Source organism: Mastacembelus armatus, chromosome 3 (assembly GCF_900324485.2).
Source record: "Mastacembelus armatus chromosome 3, fMasArm1.2, whole genome shotgun sequence".
Lineage (NCBI taxonomy): Eukaryota > Metazoa > Chordata > Actinopteri > Synbranchiformes > Mastacembelidae > Mastacembelus > Mastacembelus armatus.
In genome coordinates this window covers 3706663-3724808 of record NC_046635.1, presented here as the reverse complement: position 1 = coordinate 3724808, position 18146 = coordinate 3706663, and the positions used below count along the sequence as shown (strand labels likewise).

The 18146-nt window shown below is 39.2% G+C and overlaps 1 protein-coding gene across 4 annotated transcripts in view; it reads left to right on the top strand.

Annotated features, from left to right (window-relative positions):
* The window catches only part of adamts7 (a disintegrin-like and metallopeptidase (reprolysin type) with thrombospondin type 1 motif, 7), a 47870-nt gene that overhangs the window by 11015 nt on the left and 18709 nt on the right, over window positions 1-18146 (top strand). For 3 of the 4 annotated variants that reach the window (XR_003296425.1, XM_026320215.1, XM_026320217.1), the window contains exons 5-14: window positions 1105-1188; window positions 3673-3797; window positions 5427-5576; window positions 6605-6748; window positions 13267-13411; window positions 15882-15974; window positions 16314-16459; window positions 16718-16887; window positions 16990-17126; window positions 17962-18082. Coding sequence is in view for 3 of the 4 variants with exons in the window: in XM_026320215.1 (XP_026176000.1) it covers window positions 1105-1188; window positions 3673-3797; window positions 5427-5576; window positions 6605-6748; window positions 13267-13411; window positions 15882-15974; window positions 16314-16459; window positions 16718-16887; window positions 16990-17126; window positions 17962-18082 (1315 nt within the window). In the remaining variant the exon portion in view is untranslated. The remainder of the gene's footprint in view (window positions 1-1104; window positions 1189-3672; window positions 3798-5426; window positions 5577-6604; window positions 6749-13266; window positions 13412-15881; window positions 15975-16313; window positions 16460-16717; window positions 16888-16989; window positions 17127-17961; window positions 18083-18146) is intronic. The other variant, XM_026320216.1, reaches the window with a different exon arrangement.

Sequence of the window (18146 nt, the reverse complement as noted above, 5' to 3'; positions counted from 1 at the left end):
CTGGTGGATTTTTGACTAAATATAGGTGACGAATAGTGTGATACACTAGGTTGGATGCATCCACCAAGCAAACCATCTTATTTTGAAATATTTGAAATATAATTATTTTGATGTTAAGGATGACAGAAATGAAACTGAAAACTCAAAGCTGCAGTGACTATGAGTAAGTTTAAAAATGTTTAAATTGATATGACTGGATGTTATAATTATAGATTGTTGCCCGTTAAAGGTGCAATGTGTAAAATGTGAAAGCTTTAGCGGCATCTAGTGGTGAGTTTGGAGAAAGCTACATTCTGAGCAGCCCTCACAAGCCACCAACTAGTACAGTGATCATCACCTTTAAAACGAAAGACAATTCCCTGTCTAGATTCAGTGTTTGGTTTGTCCATTCTGGGCTACTGTAGAAACACGGTAGCACAACACAACATGGCTGCGTCTGTGAAAGGAGAGCTGCTCCCTGTGTAGATTTAAAAGGCTCATTCATTGATTAAGAAAATGCAAAGGTGGGTATTTTCTGTTAATTACACACCAATTCAACTTATTTATGAACACTATATTTCTTTTTTGCTCATGTTTTTTATGAACTCATGTCATCTTGCAAATCACTTGATGTATGATATCCAGAGAAGAAGATGTTTCTGACAAGTAAAATATTTCAGTCATTCATTATTTATAAGCACATTTAGTTTGCTCCGGCACAGTCAGATGTTGGAGCAACGCGTCTGATATAACCAGACTTTCAAAGACTCTTGATGATTATGGACGATGATGTTTTATGTGAATGTATTATTATTGAATGGATTATGTGTGTATTCTTTGTCATAGTAGATTTAATTTCTGACATATTCAAAGTTCCTACTAGATATTGTATGACTCAATGCACTGGCCTGTGCAATGAGTCATACTTCAATGGGACTGGTTTCTTTCAGTCATGGTTACCATACACTGTACTGTAATAAGGCTCATTTACACATCAGCAGCTTATATAATATATTAATTTTATAATTTGGATTATTTTGATCTACACAGTGTGATGATAGGTAGGAATCATTCAATATCCAGATTGTATTGATTGATGTCTTTTTTAAAAAAAATTATTTTTAGGTGTCAGGTCTGTTTCAACATCCCAGTATTGGAAACGCGATCAACATTGTGGTTGTTCGACTGATCTTACTGGAGCAGGATGAGGTAAAACATCTTTGTTGAGGAGATGCGGTTACATTTACAGCTCTAGTCCTCAAAGCCTATAGAAGTGAATCTTTGTGTACAGTGATAATGTAAGTATTTCATATAATCAAGGTTAAAATCAATATTCAGAGCATGCAATTTACTGAATTGTTTGAAACACAACCACACAAAGCCTCATCCACAGTCTTTTCAGTAGCACTCAAGGCAATCTAAAGTGAGTTATCTTACAGTGCACTCAGAAAGTACTCGGACGTCCTTCACTTTTTAATTTTCTTATGTTGCAGCCTGATGCTACTATTGTTTAAGTTTTTTTCATTAATCTACACTCAGTACTACATAATAACAAAATGAAAACAGAATTTTAGGAATGTTTGTAAATTTATTAAAAAAAAACAAACTGAAATATCACATTTACATAAGTATTCAGACCCTTTTCTCAGTAGCTAGTTGAAGCACCTTTGGCAACCATTAAAGCCTTGACTCTTTTGGGGTATGACACAACAAGGTTTGCACACCTGGATTAGGGGATTTTCTGCCATTCTTTGTAAATCCTCTGAAGCTCGGTTTGTTGGATGGGGACGGACGAAGCACAGCCATTTTCAGGTCTCTGTTGGTTGACAGATGTTGGACAGGGTTCAAGTCAAAGCTCTGGCTGGGCCACTGTGGGACATTCACACAGTTGTCCCTAAGCCACTGTTTTGTCTTGGCTGTGTGCTTAGGGTCGTTGCCATGTTGGAAGGCGAACCTTCGGCCCAGTCTGAGGTCCTGAGCGCTGGGGAGCAGGTTTCCATTAAGGATTTTCCTTCTTAATAAATTTACAGACATGTCTAAAATTCTGTTTTCACTTCACTGTCATTGACATTGAATAATTTCTGAATGCACTGTAGCTACTTGGTCCACTTGGTCTACTTGGTCTACTTGGTTGGATTGAAGAAACAACATTTTAGTTCATGAGCTTTAGGAGGACTTGCAGGTGGTGTTTAGCCTTCAGTTATCTGGCTGCATACAGTATTTAGTGTACAAACATGACAGTAGTGATTCATTTCATTATAATTACATGGGAAACTGCTGCTTTGTATTTTAAGATTCACAACTTGTTTTTTTCCTCAGCATTTCTATTAGTTTGCTAAGCAAAGCCCAGGAAGTTATTTTGCTCACATATTAACTAAAGTCTGTGCCAAACTCATTTTGCTTTCTGGTACCAATTAAAAGACGGTAGTTAAACAACAGATGTTTTCTTTTCAGCATGTTTATGAAACTAATTTTGAAACTCAAAGAAAGTGTCATTTTACAAAATTAGCTGTGACTGTAAATTGTCAGTCTCTCAGGCTTTTTCTGAATAAAACCTGTATACACATAACTTACTGTTTGCATAGCCCAATTCATAATGACTCAAGCAAAGGTTATTCGAGTTCAAAATAATTTCTGTTTTACATTGTTGGCAGCAGTGACTTATCAGATAGAACTTAAATGTTTCCTGTATAACCAGATAAGAAGATATAGATGTGAACAGAGAAAATAAACAGAACTAAGACCAACACAAGTGCAGTCGATTGATCATGCTGTGACAAATTAGTCCAATAGCACCAAAATCACATACAGTACAAGTCATAATGATAAAAAACAAGGTTTTCTTCTTGAACTCCAATGCAATCCACTCCAGACAATCTGAGGTGTTTATATAGTATATCCAGTCACTCACTTGTGTTATTAGTATAATTGAAAAAATCAAAAGTAAAACAATAAGTGCCAGTACAAAGAGGAGTTAAAAAACAAAATGACTGATTTTTCTTTTTTTTTTTTCCCGAGAGCACTCACTCCACAAATTGACCTTCTTCTTCCATAGCAGTGTATTGAGCCGTGTCCATATAAAGAGGCAGTGTACCACTTCCACAATCTGGAATCATATCAAAGCTTTAAAATGTATTAGTTATATTCTTTGACAGATTTTAAACTACATAACTTTTAGGAAGAATGTTCACGTCTAATTTCATCTTTAGAATTATCATATTTTGCCTCTTAGAAATATAATAATCTTCCCTAGTTTAAAATGCTGTATGTTTTTTAGCCCAGGTCTGTACTGTTGTTAATCTGACTTAAATATTCTATTTGGGCTGTAAATTATTGCCCATATTGATCAGCCTCATATCTACTGTTATTACTCAGAGGAGATTATTAACAGAAGATACACAAAACACAAATACATATTACCAAAATCTATTCAACACTGGGACATATGACGTCTGTGCTTTTGTCTGAATAACTGTTAGCACCCACTAACAGACTGCACTGAATAAAACTAGTGATGGTGTAATTTAGCTGTACCTCATTGCGTAGCCTTTTCTATCAAATCAAATATAATCTGTGTTTTTCTCTTCCCTGCACACTGGTAATGGTCCATTTTGTACGTTTATAGTTATCTACTAATTTTCTGTGTTTACTGTGTGGTCCCTCCCCTGCATCTCAATGTGACGTGGGTAACAGGATGACTTGAAGATTACACATCATGCTGACAATAGCTTGAACAGCTTCTGTAAGTGGCAGAAGAAGCTCAACATGAAAGGAGATGAACACCCGCTGCACCATGACGTAGCAGTTCTGCTGACTAGGTAAATAATAACCCACTTCAATAATCATCTTCTCAGCATCTCCCTAGACAGTCAGTTCATTTCAATTTAATTTAATCAATTTAATTTTAAATTGATAGTGATATTGACATGCATGATGCATTTTACAACCCAGTTCTGTGCCACATCGACCACCAAACTTATCACAGTAATAACCACTTGTCAGATTTCTACCTTGTATTTTTAGTTTGGCTCATGTCTCTTTTGTCAACATTGAGGAGGCGGGTTTATGTTTTATATTGCAGTGGCTTCACTTCTGGGGTCATGTCATCCATCTTTATATGTATAGTCTATGATATGAAGCTGTTTCGAAAGTGAAAAGGGAATATATGTGTTTTCTCCATAGCATCATGCCTTAGAATGAGCTTTTGTAAATGAGAAATTTCAGTTTCAATACATGTGACGTCTTGTTTAACTCCTACAAAAGCAGAAAAATACAGACAATTTGTGGCTCTTGCATGCCCTGTGTAAATCTTTAGTGGACACATGGTTGTATAAATCTCCTCTTGCAACTCTCAGCTCTCTCCAATGTTAAGCAGAGTCCAGCTGAGAAGTCTGTCCTTGTTATTTTTGTGGAAAAGACCTTAGGCTATTTATTCCTTGAGGACACGGAGAGGAGAAAAAACAAGTGGCAAAGAAGAAATAGAAAAAAAGAACAGAATTAAATTGTGGAAAGAGAGAGAAGGCAGGTGTGGTGGAAGATCCAGAGCAGGGCAATTTTCAAGAAGTCCAAAATAAGGATTTGGATGAATGAGGAACACATGAAAATAATAATAATACATATTTTGCTTTTTGACATCTCATCTCATCCTCACTCCTTTTTATGTATTTTGTGCATCTGTATCTGTGTCATCACTCACTCTTTGCAGGCTTTTGATGTTTACATCACCCCTGATACGCATCGTGCTTCCGCCCTGGCTGATAGATTATCAATAACTTCGTGTCTCTGCTGTGTGTCCTGTTCAACCTTTAGTGTTTCTGCACAAACATGCTGTTTTTTCTTGTCCTCCTCTGACTCGTGGCTTGTTGACCTAAAGTCACTGGCTCCATAAAGAAGGATAACCATACATTATAAACAACTGTTACTGTGATAACGTTCTGTTTATGTGAACAACCATAATGTGAAGGACACCATGTAATAGCCGTATGTAGTTAATGGAATATAACATCATGTAACTGTAGGAAATTTCAGATTTATGTATAGTGTATGTATTTATTCTTATGCCCTTTGTCCCGTCAGGTTTCCCTTTTTTTAATATACAGAGAGTTGGTTCTGTTATTTCGGTTACTCCCATTAATATCAATGGAAGGGATGAAATAATAGAAACACCACGGATACAGTGCATCCTCATCCACCATACAGTTGAATCGACACCTCAACAGTTTCAACAAAAGCTGAAGATAATACAGACAGATCATAAAGGCAGGATTTATTGCAGGACTCTTGCTTCTGCTTCGGTTCACCAACCCTTCTCTATTGTTCACCTCCCATTGTTCAATTTTGTATTGCCTTAAAATAATAATTAACTAAATAATTGAGATCTTTAGTGCTTCATATTTCTAGGTTTCACTCAGTTTCAGTAGATGTTTGATCATTCTCACTTTCCACAGGAAGGACATCTGTGCAGCCGTCAACATGCCCTGTGAGACTCTGGGTCTGTCCCATGTGGCGGGAATGTGCCAGCCTCATCGCAGCTGCAGCATTAATGAGGACACAGGCCTCCCGCTGGCTTTTACTGTAGCACACGAGCTGGGACACAAGTAAGGTTTGACTGCACACTGGTACAAATGCACGTGATAATACTCTGCTTAATGTTTACATTGTCAATCAGCAGAAAAAACTAGAACTGTAAGAACCTGAGTGTTATGTCATATTCCCCAAACCACAAATTAATTATGAGTTTCCATAAAAGCAATATGTTTTATACAAACAGTAAGGAAAAGGGATGATCAAACTCTTCTTCCTAACCTCATAACATTGTTTGGCTTCCCGCTAATAATACAACCGTCTGAATTTTAAAACTAGGATTTGAAATGTAACCGCACAGTTTGAACATTATCTGCCACAGAGCTGATCCTGTTCACATCAGGTTTTAGTAGTGATGAATAGAAGGTGCAGTCTTACATCAGGCTCTGCACACATTGTCCAATTATCACATGCTCTCCTCACTTGACTTGACCTATACTAACTTAACAGCAGTTAGTTAAAACAGTGTGTAATTTCTAGATCACTGTATTTTATTCATCTTCATGGTTGTTGTCGAGCTCGTTCTGAAGAACCGCTAAAAGCGTAAAAAACAGCCTTAACACCGTGTCCGTGATAATGTGTTGAACGGGCCTTGTTTCTTCCCTACCTGTGTGTATGGTTGACTGCTCATTCTGGATATTCTGGACTATGTTCAGTGCATGAGCATAGTCCTGGACTGACATGAGCCCATTGTGAATAGCAGTCATGAGTTTACTGAAGCTCAAACAGTGAGAGGCTGCAGTGAAGCAGCACTGAAAAGTGCAATAGTTCAGGATGTTATGGATGTTTCTATGTGCTTATTTTGAATGAGGACAGTTTGTTTACCTGTCTCTTCTTTTATTGCAGTGACTTTGTGGCCATCACTGCTGCACCACAGCAAAATAGATAGACGACATCTAAGCGTACTGTATATATAGTACATGCAGTTCACACATGTATTCATATTGTTTGTTGTGCACTGTTGCTTTAATCTGAAGTGTTATATGTTGTGCCACCTATTACTTAAACTGCCCTCTCTGTGGGATGTGCTTCTGTGTCACAGCTTTGGGATTCAGCATGATGGCAGCGGTAATGACTGTGAACCCATTGGGAAACAACCTTTCGTCATGTCTCCACAGCTCCTCTATGCCACCTCCCAGCCCAGGTGGTCACGCTGCAGTCGCCAGCATATCACCCGCTTTCTAGAGTGAGTGCCACATACAGTATATGCATGTATGTGACTACACATACACATGAACACATTAATGCAGGGTTCTCAAAGGTGCACACAGCCTGTCGTCTCACGTCACATCTGACTGTCTGTATAGTAACGGTGTGTGGTCCACCATTGATAACACTGTGGATTCACAAACCCAGCCTTTCTTCCCCTGATAGAAATCTGGGTATTTGTTGACACTGAGCAGTGCCAGTGCTGAAATCAATGACATCCCCTCAATGGCATCAGTCACTTTATTAGAAGATGTACACTCTTTTATTTTGTGCTTATTATTATGCGGTGAACATACAGTATTTAAGTTTTGTAACATTTAAGTTTTTTTTACTATTGATTTTACAGTCCAATCAATATAAATAAAATTGTTACATTAGATAAGAGGAAGATGTAACTTTACGACACACTATGAATAGTGATGTTTCTACAACAATCGTTCTTAGGCTTGTTCACAGTCTAGTTTAATTATCTTCTTCAATCACTATTGTGATCTATTGTGATCATATCCTGACCTGAGGGTCAGTACAGCTTCAGCTTTTCTAATACACATAACTGCTATGAGGGTTACAGGTGTGGTGCTCAGAGCTGCAGCTGTGATGCTCTTTTATAACCACTTTTACATTATGTAGCTCCACAAATCAAATGACGTGCTAACTATTCAGAGTCATCATCGTGTATTTTTATTGTTCTTGCAGTTGCTAAACGTTTGGCATTAATAAGGTTTTTCTGAACCATTTGCCATTAAAGTGTTGCATTTGATGCCCTCCCAAAATTCACAGAGCAGTAACTAAAGAGGATGCATCTCAAGTTTTTGTGTCACAGCAACAAAATCAAATAAATAAACTTGCAAGAGCAAAGTTTGTTTATTTTAAAGGTGGATATTCAGTCTGATGCCACCTTTTCACTTGCTTTCTACCAGCAGTACAGTGTGTGTACAGTATGTCTGTGAACTGCACAGCCTGCTGCTACTGTCAGTCCTGCACTGGGATTCTGGCTCAACTGGACGTGTGTTGAATGTCTGAAATATTTCACTGTAGTTGCCCTAGTTTCTACTCCAAGCATCTGGAATTCATTTAGTGGGTGTTCAGCTTCATGACAGCATTGTAGCTTCCTGACTTCACTGTGGAAAAAAGGGCAGCGGGGTGATATTTACACTCGTGGGAGTTTTCTACACAAAGGCCACTGCTTTGTGTGTGCGTGTGTGTGCAAAGAGACTTGAGATGAACACAGAGAGAGCTCTTTCAGCACTTCAATTCACCAGAAATAACTGACCTGACTATATTGTGTGGAACTATAGCCTAACTATCATGCTAAGCATGTTAGCATGCTGTTTTAACATTGCATTAAAACACAGCTGCAGCTTATCAGAATTTGGGTATTTAGTCATTAGGACTGTACCAGCTGGTGATACTATATGAAATGCAAGAGACACCAAAGATACTGGAGTTCTTCCTCTGGGAAACTTTAAATAGTTGGTGTGTTTCAAACTTTCGGGCAGCCCATTAAATGATGATTGAGATATGGGACGTGTACCTGTGAGTTAGAGTGGCTGTCTGTCCTGACATATCTCTGAGTTTATTACTGACAGGAATATCTGCTGGACTCACATAATGAATAGTGAGTTTGGCTGAATGGAAATGATAAGTAATGCCTGAGACAGCAAGACAAACCAAGACACCAAAGAGAACAGCTAGAGGTATCTAGAAAAACTCATCATGCATTATCAGACACAAACATTTAAAAAGCGACTTGACTGAGGCGAGGTAACTACTGAAAGGAAAAGAGATCATGGAAACTTGATACCTTCTTCCCACTCACCCACCCCTTCAGCTTATCTGCACTGTACCTGTTTTTGTCATCATTTTCTCTTCCAGCATCCTGTTTTTTGAGCTCTACATCAGTCTAGCCACTCCAGAACTGCTGGATCAGTTTCTTCACATGAGGCTTGACTATCGATGATTCTTTTCCTATATCATGTCTCTGAATGCCAGTTTCTCCCCCTGTTTCATCTGCTTTCTCTCCTTCACTGACTGCAAGACAAGGTTTCTATTGTTAAATGGATTTAATTGTTCCACAAGCCTCTATGCTCACAGAGCTTCACAGGTTTGGCTCGTAGGTGTTGTTTTATCCGGAATGTAAAAGGTCAGACTGAGCTGAGTGGTTTAGCCATTATCATGTAGATGGACTGCTCATGAAGAGAGAAACTTTAATGTCAGGGGAGAATTTCTGAAAGTTTAGATTTCAACTTGATTTTGCTCATTTAGTTGCTGCATAGAGAAAGTGTTGAAGGTTAAATGGTTACAGCTTGGGAATATCTGTCATTACAGGGCATATTTTATGCAGATCACGTGTAGATTGAAGAAAGAGTTAATTGGCATACACATCTCCAGGAAGGCTGGCTTTGACAAAGGCTGCAGCAGAACCTCATTTGCCCTCTGAGCCACCTTTCAGTCCACAGTCACTCATGGAGAACATTTTAATTGCTGCTGTTCGTGTCCGTCAGTGTGCGCTCATCTCATATTAATGACTCTGTTGTTACAGGCTACACAATCAGCCTTTGTCTTAAAATCTGATCCAGCTGCAGTTTTCACATTCAGGTTAACAGCGACAACCTGTAAATTGAAACATAACACAGTGAATAGTGTTTATACGTTTATATGCATTTGAATATATTTTCTCACTGACCAGCTTTTGTTCAACACGTTATAAAATGTATTATTTATCCAGTACCTGCTCATGAAAACTGTGTTAATCATGATTTTAATAACAATAGATTAAATCATTTTGAGTGCTATGAAAAGGTTTGTCTGTAATGAAACAAAAACTCATTCAATGCTAACTGCTCATCAGCAAACAGCACACAGAAACATTTAGAAACCTGCCCATGAACTTACCGGATCATTTAGCCAGATATTTCCCTCAGGAGTCGGTAGCCCAAAGAGTTTAAGTGCACTTGTTTTCTAGCAACACGATTCCAGTTCAACGCTAATGTTGTTACACATAGACACACACACATGGAAGATATTTGTTTCCAGTTTGTTGGATCAAGGAAAAATATGAGCAGTGCCACATCTTCTCCAACAGGTTGTTCAGTCATTAGAGTGCAAAGGTAACGTAATGTGGTAGACTAATGCAAAAGCCACTTGGCTGGACCTAAAATTTATAGGTGCCTTTGTGTTCATTAGTTCTTTTAGGGTGTGTGAAATTAACAGTTAGTATTTTCATATTTTTTCAGATTGTATCCAACTAGAGATTTTGGCAAAACCAACTACCATTGCTGTCTCTTCTTTCTTTTGTGTGTAAAGTAACGTTTAAACAGCACAGATGTAAGAAGCCGATTTGGAGAGTAAATCTCTTCCCTCACAGGTGATTTTACCTTAACCTTTGGCAGTGCAGTTTTTTATCATCCTGACTATATAATGGCACAAATGAAACTGAGATTCATATCATGTGTCTAATGACCAAGAATTGATCACAGTCAGGCAGTGTTGATGTGAGTGCACACAGGATAGTGCTAAACTTCTTTAGGAGAAGCAAGGGTGGCACAAACTTCACTAACAGTTTCATAGGTGTGGATAATATGAATAATATTGAGATGTGGGAAGTTACTGAATATGAGTGGAAGATTTGGACACATTAACTAGGGCAGCATGGAGGTTGTTGCCTCACAGCAAGAAGGTTCCTGGTTTGAAACCCATCAGGGGCCTTTCTGTGTGGAGTTTGCATGTTCTTCCTGTGCTTGTGTGGGTTTTCTCCAGGTACTCTGGTTTCCTCCCACAGTCCAAAAACATGTATGTCAGGTTGATTGGTGACTCTAACTTGCCCATAGGAGTGAGTGTGAGTGTGTGAGGTTGTTTGTCTCTATGTGGCCCTGTGATGGACTGGTGACCTGTCCAGGGTGGACCCCTGCCTTTCATCCAGAGCGAGCTGGGATAGGCTCCAGCAGATCCCCGTGACCCTGGTTAGGAATAAGGGGGTATAGATAACAGATGGATGGATGAATCATGTAAAAACCACAAAAACGACCTGAGAGTGCATCAGTATTAATGCAACCAAATTCAGCCAAACACAAATAAACATCGAAACACTGGGTCACAGAGGGTTTTTTCTCCCATGTTTATATTTATTTTAAATTAGACTTGTGTTAACTTTCAGCAGCTTTACTTTTTCAAAGTCTGGGTGCATGTTAGGACATCTTGGCTCCATTGCCCACTGTGCTGGTGGAAAATGAAATTGCCTCTAATCAAATCCCTCTATCACAGGGGACTTTATTTAATCTCCTGCTTTTAATTAGATGTATACTTCTAATGTAGTTTTGATTGAACATGATTGCTTCTGATGAAAGTGTTAACATTGAATCAATATTAATGACGTCTTTGTGAAGAATTATTCCTTATAATTTGTCACATAATTTTTAGTTGTGTGTAGAAATACTAGCATGCAGATCAAAACAATAGGATCCAGTCTTGAATATATGAATCTCATCTTTTCTATGTCTGTAATGTTCAGCCAGGCCTTAAAAGCATGTAGCCCTCCACAGACTATTGCACAAAGTGATAAATAAATCGCATCGCATTTTCTGTTTGCACAGTTTAGATTTATGACCTAATGCCTGCAACATAAATCATATTCCCATCAGCTTCAGTTGCACTTTATGTTTAATATTATTAGAAAAATAGTAGCATGCTGATATGTTAAATATTACCTGCTAATCATCAGCATATTGAGGGGTTTACAGTCAGCATATGTGCATGTTTGTTGTTTAGGAAATAGACACAAGGTCAGAATAGTTGTCTACATACTGAACATTAAACCTCAAATCATCATTATCATACAGGTTTTATCAGGTCTGGGACTATGAGCTGACAGGCCACATAGGAAATTTGATGACAGTGTGGCAGAATATTTTGTAGGCATTATGAAAAGATTAATAAAGGTTTTTATTTCTTATGATTGCTTTGACACCTGTGGGCTTGGATGATACCAGTCTGAAACAAATTGGTGAAGAGATGTTCTGTCATTTTTCACACATGATCCTTCTCAGCTGCTCTTTGCTGGATGAGTTTTGTCACTAACATCAGCCTTAAAATACTCCAAAGTTGCTGGGTCCAAATCAGCGGACCTCCTTGGCCAGACTTACTTTGGTCATAGTTTAAACTTTTGATGGTTTAATTTTTTTTTTACAATATATATGGAGTCATTGTTTATCTTCTAAAAGTGTCAGCAATCCCACACATTTTTCACCCATGCAGCCATATCTCTGGACACTCCCGTTTTACAATCGCTTGTCTTGTCCAACTCCATGCCAAACACGCTGGATCTCATCTGATCCAAAATGCTTTTGGGGGATTTCATTGGACCAAAGAATGTGCTGCCAGTCTCCATCTGGCTTCTTCTCATGTTTTTTGGCAAAGTTTAATCTTGCAGTTTAGTGAGCAATAATTCTCTTATTGTACTCCATGCACAAAGATGATTTCATGCAGCATCATACTCACTGTCTAATCAGTCTCTGAAACACCAGCTCCTACAGATAATCCTTATGCCAAGTTAGAAGAGTAACCTTTCTGTTTTTTAAAGCCAAGGTCTCAAACTGTTCATGTTGTTATTTTTTGAAGAAAACCCTGAACTTTTTCTTATTGGTGGTATGATTCCTCCGATACCCAAACAACCACTGCTCCAACTCCTTCTTATGCTTATGCTCAGTAGCTACTGATGCTGTTGTATTGTTTTCCATCTTCACACAGTCTCACAGTCTGGTAGGACATTCAGGCGAGTGGAGCCATGTTATGTTGGACACAACCCAGGTCAGGCCAGGTGTAGTGTTTTGCTGTGATCGTGTGTGAAATGGTTTTAAATGGGTTTAACTATACATAAGTAAAAACTAACAGGTGTGTTTGTTGGCGACTCTACACTACAACTTCAAAATAATACTATAAATATTGTAAGATGACATTTTGAATCATAACTTTTTTGGTTATGTGTGTGTTCTCAGTTTCTTGTCTATGGAAATGACTAATTAATATTCCTGATATAATAAAGCAGTTCCAGTGTGCAACAGGTATGTTGGTAATAAAATAAAAAAAGGCAACTTTCTTTGTGTGCTAATTGTCAAGGTGTAGGAGCAGAGTAGATAATGAAGTAAAGACGTCATGCACAGACTGTACACACCTGTAATAACAAAGGAGTGGTCGAACTGATGTACAGCATAAAAGAGGAAGGAACAAAATCAGGAAAGTAATAACATGTAGGCGTCAGTGGTATTTGTTTCTGTCAGTTGCTTAGTTTATGCTGGGAAATAGCATATCACATATCGGTGTATTGCAGTTCCCAAAGATTATTTTGTAGTTATACAGTAAGACAAGATGGTCCCAATTTCTGAGGTTGTCTTTTGATTGTGAAACAGACAGCAGCAGAAAGAGAATAGAAAGATATCGATCAAAAGACCTTTATAAGCTGTTCTTGCTTGACTCTTTCCCTCCTCTCATCCCTCACAGTCGCGGCTGGGGCTGGTGTCTTGATGATGCCCCGGTGAAGGAGAAGCTGTCGTTGAACCCGGTGCTTCCTGGGGTTCTGTACAGCGCTGCCCATCAGTGCCGGCTGCAGTATGGATCTGGGTCCCTGCTCTGTGACGACATGGAAGTAAGACTATAACAACAAATACATCAACATATCTGACATTGGGAAGTTGTGAGCAGAGAGGGTTACTCAAGCTATTTGATGATGATGGAGTACTAATGAAGCATGCTGCAGCCTCAAAGGCCTCGTGTGTCTTTCTAGCAGCCCAGTGGTTTCATCTGTTTGAGCATGTTGAGACAAACTGCCCTCTTTTTAGAACAGAAAGCCTCCTGCCCTGCATTCACAGGTCTCACAGTTATGACCTAAGTTGAGTTTAAACTCATAAACACAACACACTTCTTACTACTCTTGGTTAACAAGGCCTGAACCAGTCTCAGTATTTATCCTCACTGCTGAAGAATCTCTTAGACTTAGACTTGTTTGAAATATTATATAACATAATAAATATAATACAATAGGTGTTTTCATATTTTTGACTTAAGATTAACTTTTTTCAGGCAGTGTTTTTCCTACAGCAATGTAATTTATCAAAATATCAATATCGTGTGTGTATGAATACAATCTGTTACCACCCACTGAAAAGAAAAACAACTGTGTCTAGTCACAAATTCCCACTTACTTGTCGTTATGCAGGCGACAATCAGAGCCGTTATGTTCACGAGGGTCTGTCTCTCTGTCTGTCTCTCTGTCTGTCTGTCTGTCTCTGTCTGTCTGTCTGTCTGTCTCTGTCTGTCTGTCTGTCTGTCTGTCTCTGTCTGTCTGTCTGTCTCTCTGTCTGTCTCTCTGTCTGTCTCTCTGTCTCTGTCTGTCTGTCTGTCTGTCTGTCTCTGTCTGTCTGTCTGTCTGTCTGTCTGTCTGTCTGTTCGTCTGTTCGTCTCTGTCTGTCTGTCTGTCTGTCTCTCTGTCTGTCTGTCTGTCTGTCTGTCTGTCTGTCTGTCTGTCTGTCTGTCTGTCTGTCTCTGTCTCTCTGTCTCTCTGTCTCTCTGTCTCTCTGTCTCTCTGTCTGTCTGTGTCTGTCTCTGTCTGTCTGTCTCTGTCTCTCGGTCTGTGTCTGTCTGTGTCTGTCTGTGTCTGTCTGTGTCTGTCTGTCTCTATCTGTCCCATTTTTATTTGTGATATCTCAGAAAAATCTTGAGGAAGTTTTGTCAAATTTTCAAAAGAGGAGTTGGACTTGATTCGCTAGTCAAAGGTCAAGATGCCTGTGACCTCACAAAACACATTTGTGACCATAAAACTTCATGCACTAATCATGACCACGTGTCACACAAGTGTCTAAAAGGCTTCAGTGATGAAGTGATGACGTTTTATATTCAAAACGTTGAAGGTCAGCTTCACTGTGACATGACAATGTTCTGCAAAAACACTTTTCTGGCCAAACGTCAGCAACAGAATGGGAGAGTGGCTGCTTTTCACATTTGCTTGGATAATGAATTGGTGACACTTGCTTTGAAACTGATTTTAAAAAGAAAGTGTCTGTGAAGTGGCCATGTTTTACAATTTGAAGCATTGTCTACTGCCATAGCTACTGCACAACCTTTACTAACAAAAACATATTAGCTTTTTAAACTGAGGTCTAAAACTTTCATGCCATGACCCATGGTTTTTATCCTGTTTTATGTGAAGCATCTCTCATTTCAAACTCTCAATTTATGTCAAATTTATAGTTAGCTGCTTTTATATTTGTCTATTTATACAATATATTGCAGAGAAACCCTTTTTTTTGGTTATTAACTTATTTCTCTCTTCAAGCAGGACAGATTTCTACAGATGTAGATTCTGTCCTTTTGTCCAGAAGCTGTTTTTGTGCTGTTTTCTTTTCACATAAGACTTTAAACCTGAAGTTAAAGTGACAATATGTGTGTGTCATAGACTGGGGAGAGCTGCAGTTTGGTCAAACAGTAGAGAGAGAGTCAGTAGCACATCTGAATGTGTTGTGTTCTTGGCTCGTGGTATTTTGGGGATTTGGAAAGGTTCCTCTAATTGCTTTGTTTGCTGTTACGTGAGCGGCAGCCAGAGGAGGATACAGAGCACATCAGGATAAATCCCCTGCCCTCTGAAAGAATCACACTCAGGTTTTCTGCTCTTAAGGTCCGTTTTTAGAAGAACCGCTCTTTTAAAATTTCAGTGGTGTGTGAACATTAGTCACTGTGACCTTTTCATTTCTTTTGGAGGTTTATCTCTGCTTTAAGAATCAATAACGTCTGTCTTTCCCATTCTTTATGTTAGCAGTGACAAACGTTGCAGAGTATTTGCAGGAAAACTAATTAAGTATTGCTCACAGATCACTGTTAATTATTGCATTCTGAAAGTTTAAATACTTAAATAGTTTACTTCTGAAAAAGCATCACAATCTACACTGGACAATTAACTAAGATGCAAACTGTCGACCAAGAGCGACTAGAACAAAAAAACACATATTTCACTATTTATACAGTAAAATACAGTGCAAATGTAGAAAACACAGCCAACTGCAGAAATTCTGTCTTTAATGTTTTTCTTGACCTGCTGTATCTGTGTCGCTCTGCTTCTGTAGAATGTGTGCAGCACTCTGTGGTGCACTGTGGGAACAACCTGCCACTCAAAGCTGGACGGGGCAGTGGACGGGACGAGCTGTGGGGAGGGCAGGGTAAGTCTTCCTGACCATTAAAGGAGTGAGGTACTTTGATTGTAATGAGTGTGATGACTTTCCCCCTGTCAAACATATGGAAACAAGACTGGGCCCAGACCCAGAACCTTCACCCCTGCCCCTCCAATATGTGTGACCATGATGCCCAATTTAAACATCACCCTTGTGAAGAGATTATTGCAAATAGTTGAGTTATTAGCCAAAGAGCATTATTTAATAATATACCATACTGCAACACACACTGCTAAGACTGCAGACTGCTAAGGTACAGACAGGGTCAGGCAAGGACAAGATAATAAAGCTTACAGGATGTGTTCATTTATTTTATTTTGTTATTAGTGGTGTTTCAGTGGAGAGTGTGTAGCAGTTGGATATCAACCCAAGAGTATAAATGGTGGCTGGGCATCCTGGAGCGAGTGGTCAGCCTGTTCGAGGACGTGTGGGGCTGGAGTCCAGAGTGCCCAGAGAGAGTGTGATAACCCTGTGTAAGTTTGGCTTTTCAGCCTTACCTGCTATAAATAAATGTTTGTTTGTGCTGTATGTTTATACAAAAAAGGATCCAGGATATCAACCTATATGCTTGTAACTGATGTGTAAACCGATGCAGTTGGTCTTAAAAGTCCAGTGTCAAATAGATGCAGTACCTGAAGCATCTGCTCTTTAGCCCCTTTACTATTTAACACCAGGTTTTGAGAACAAAGTACATGGGCAGCACTGAAATAACAGATTTGACTCTCCTGCAGCCCTAAGTACAGAGGGAAGTATTGTTTGGGAGAGCGACAGCGGTACAGGATCTGTAACACCACACCATGTCCTCGTGACCTGCCCATGTTCAGAGACGTCCAGTGTAGTCACTTCAACACCATGCCTTACAAGGGAAAGTTATACAAGTGGGAAGTCGTCATCAACACAGGTGAGCAGATCAAACCTGATTCAGGCTGTGACAGCATTTCTACAACTTTAAAAGGTACACGTTCAGAGTCATTAACACATTTTGTTAACTTCCTCAATCAAGCAGTCAACCCTTGTGAACTGCACTGTCGTCCACTGAATGAGCACTTTTCTGAAAAGCTGCGAGATGCTGTCATTGATGGGACACCGTGCTTCGAAGGCAACAAAAGCCGAGATATGTGCATCAATGGCATCTGTAAGGTATCAATACTCTAAATACTGTTCCATGCAGTAATTCATATGTTTAGCAGTCTGGATTTACACACGAGGTTGTTTGATTATTCCATTCTGGTGTTTCTGTTTCATTTCATTGCGTCTGTGCTTTTGTAGTCATACAGTAAATTCAGCTGACCCTCACTTTGTTTCCTCTGCAGGAGAGTGTTGGACATTTGACATTCTGAATGAAAATGAGCTTGTTGATAGAAAATGCGATGGTTGTTATCTCGAGAGATAACCCCGGGCCGGAATGCCGTTTGCTGGTACAGACTCTGTTGTGATACTGAGTGGACAGCAATCACACTCACTGGGATCGGATTTCATGACATTTTGTGACATTTCTGTCAGCCACCCACAATTTCTGCCTTAACGGCCCCATTTTGTGTTGTGAAGAGCTGCAACAACAAAGATCAAAGACATTTTTTATATAAAATTAAAGATTTGTAATTCATCTAGGTCAGAAGAGAAAATAAAGACATTTTGTCCCAAAGTAAAGAAGAGTTTACCTAGTCTCGTTCTCTCCGTCATCTTGAGAAGGCAACTCTATTGTAAATTATCGTGTTATGGGACTTTTGTCACTGATAGAAAATACTGTTTGTGTGGTGTCTACAAAGTGATGGACCAATGAACAGGACCTGTTCAAAGGCTTAATTGGACAATTGGATTGAAAGGTTTTGCTTCAATCTAAACTCCTGCAGAAGGAATTGATGGAGAAATAGAAGGAGACTAAGCACTAAATCTATCTGTGCTGTGAAATCACTGTCGGTTTATTCTGTATAACATGCAGTGGGTTATATTTTGTTGCATGTGTGTGTCACAGAGTGTGGGCTGTGACTATGTGATTGACTCCAGTGCTGTGGAGGATCAGTGCGGGGTGTGTCGTGGTAATGGCTCCACCTGTATGACTGTGAGAAGGACGTTCGAAAAGCGTGAAGGACTTGGTATGTTTCTTACATACGTCTTCACTGTCAAACGTGTAGAAGAGATACCACCTGATAACTGTTG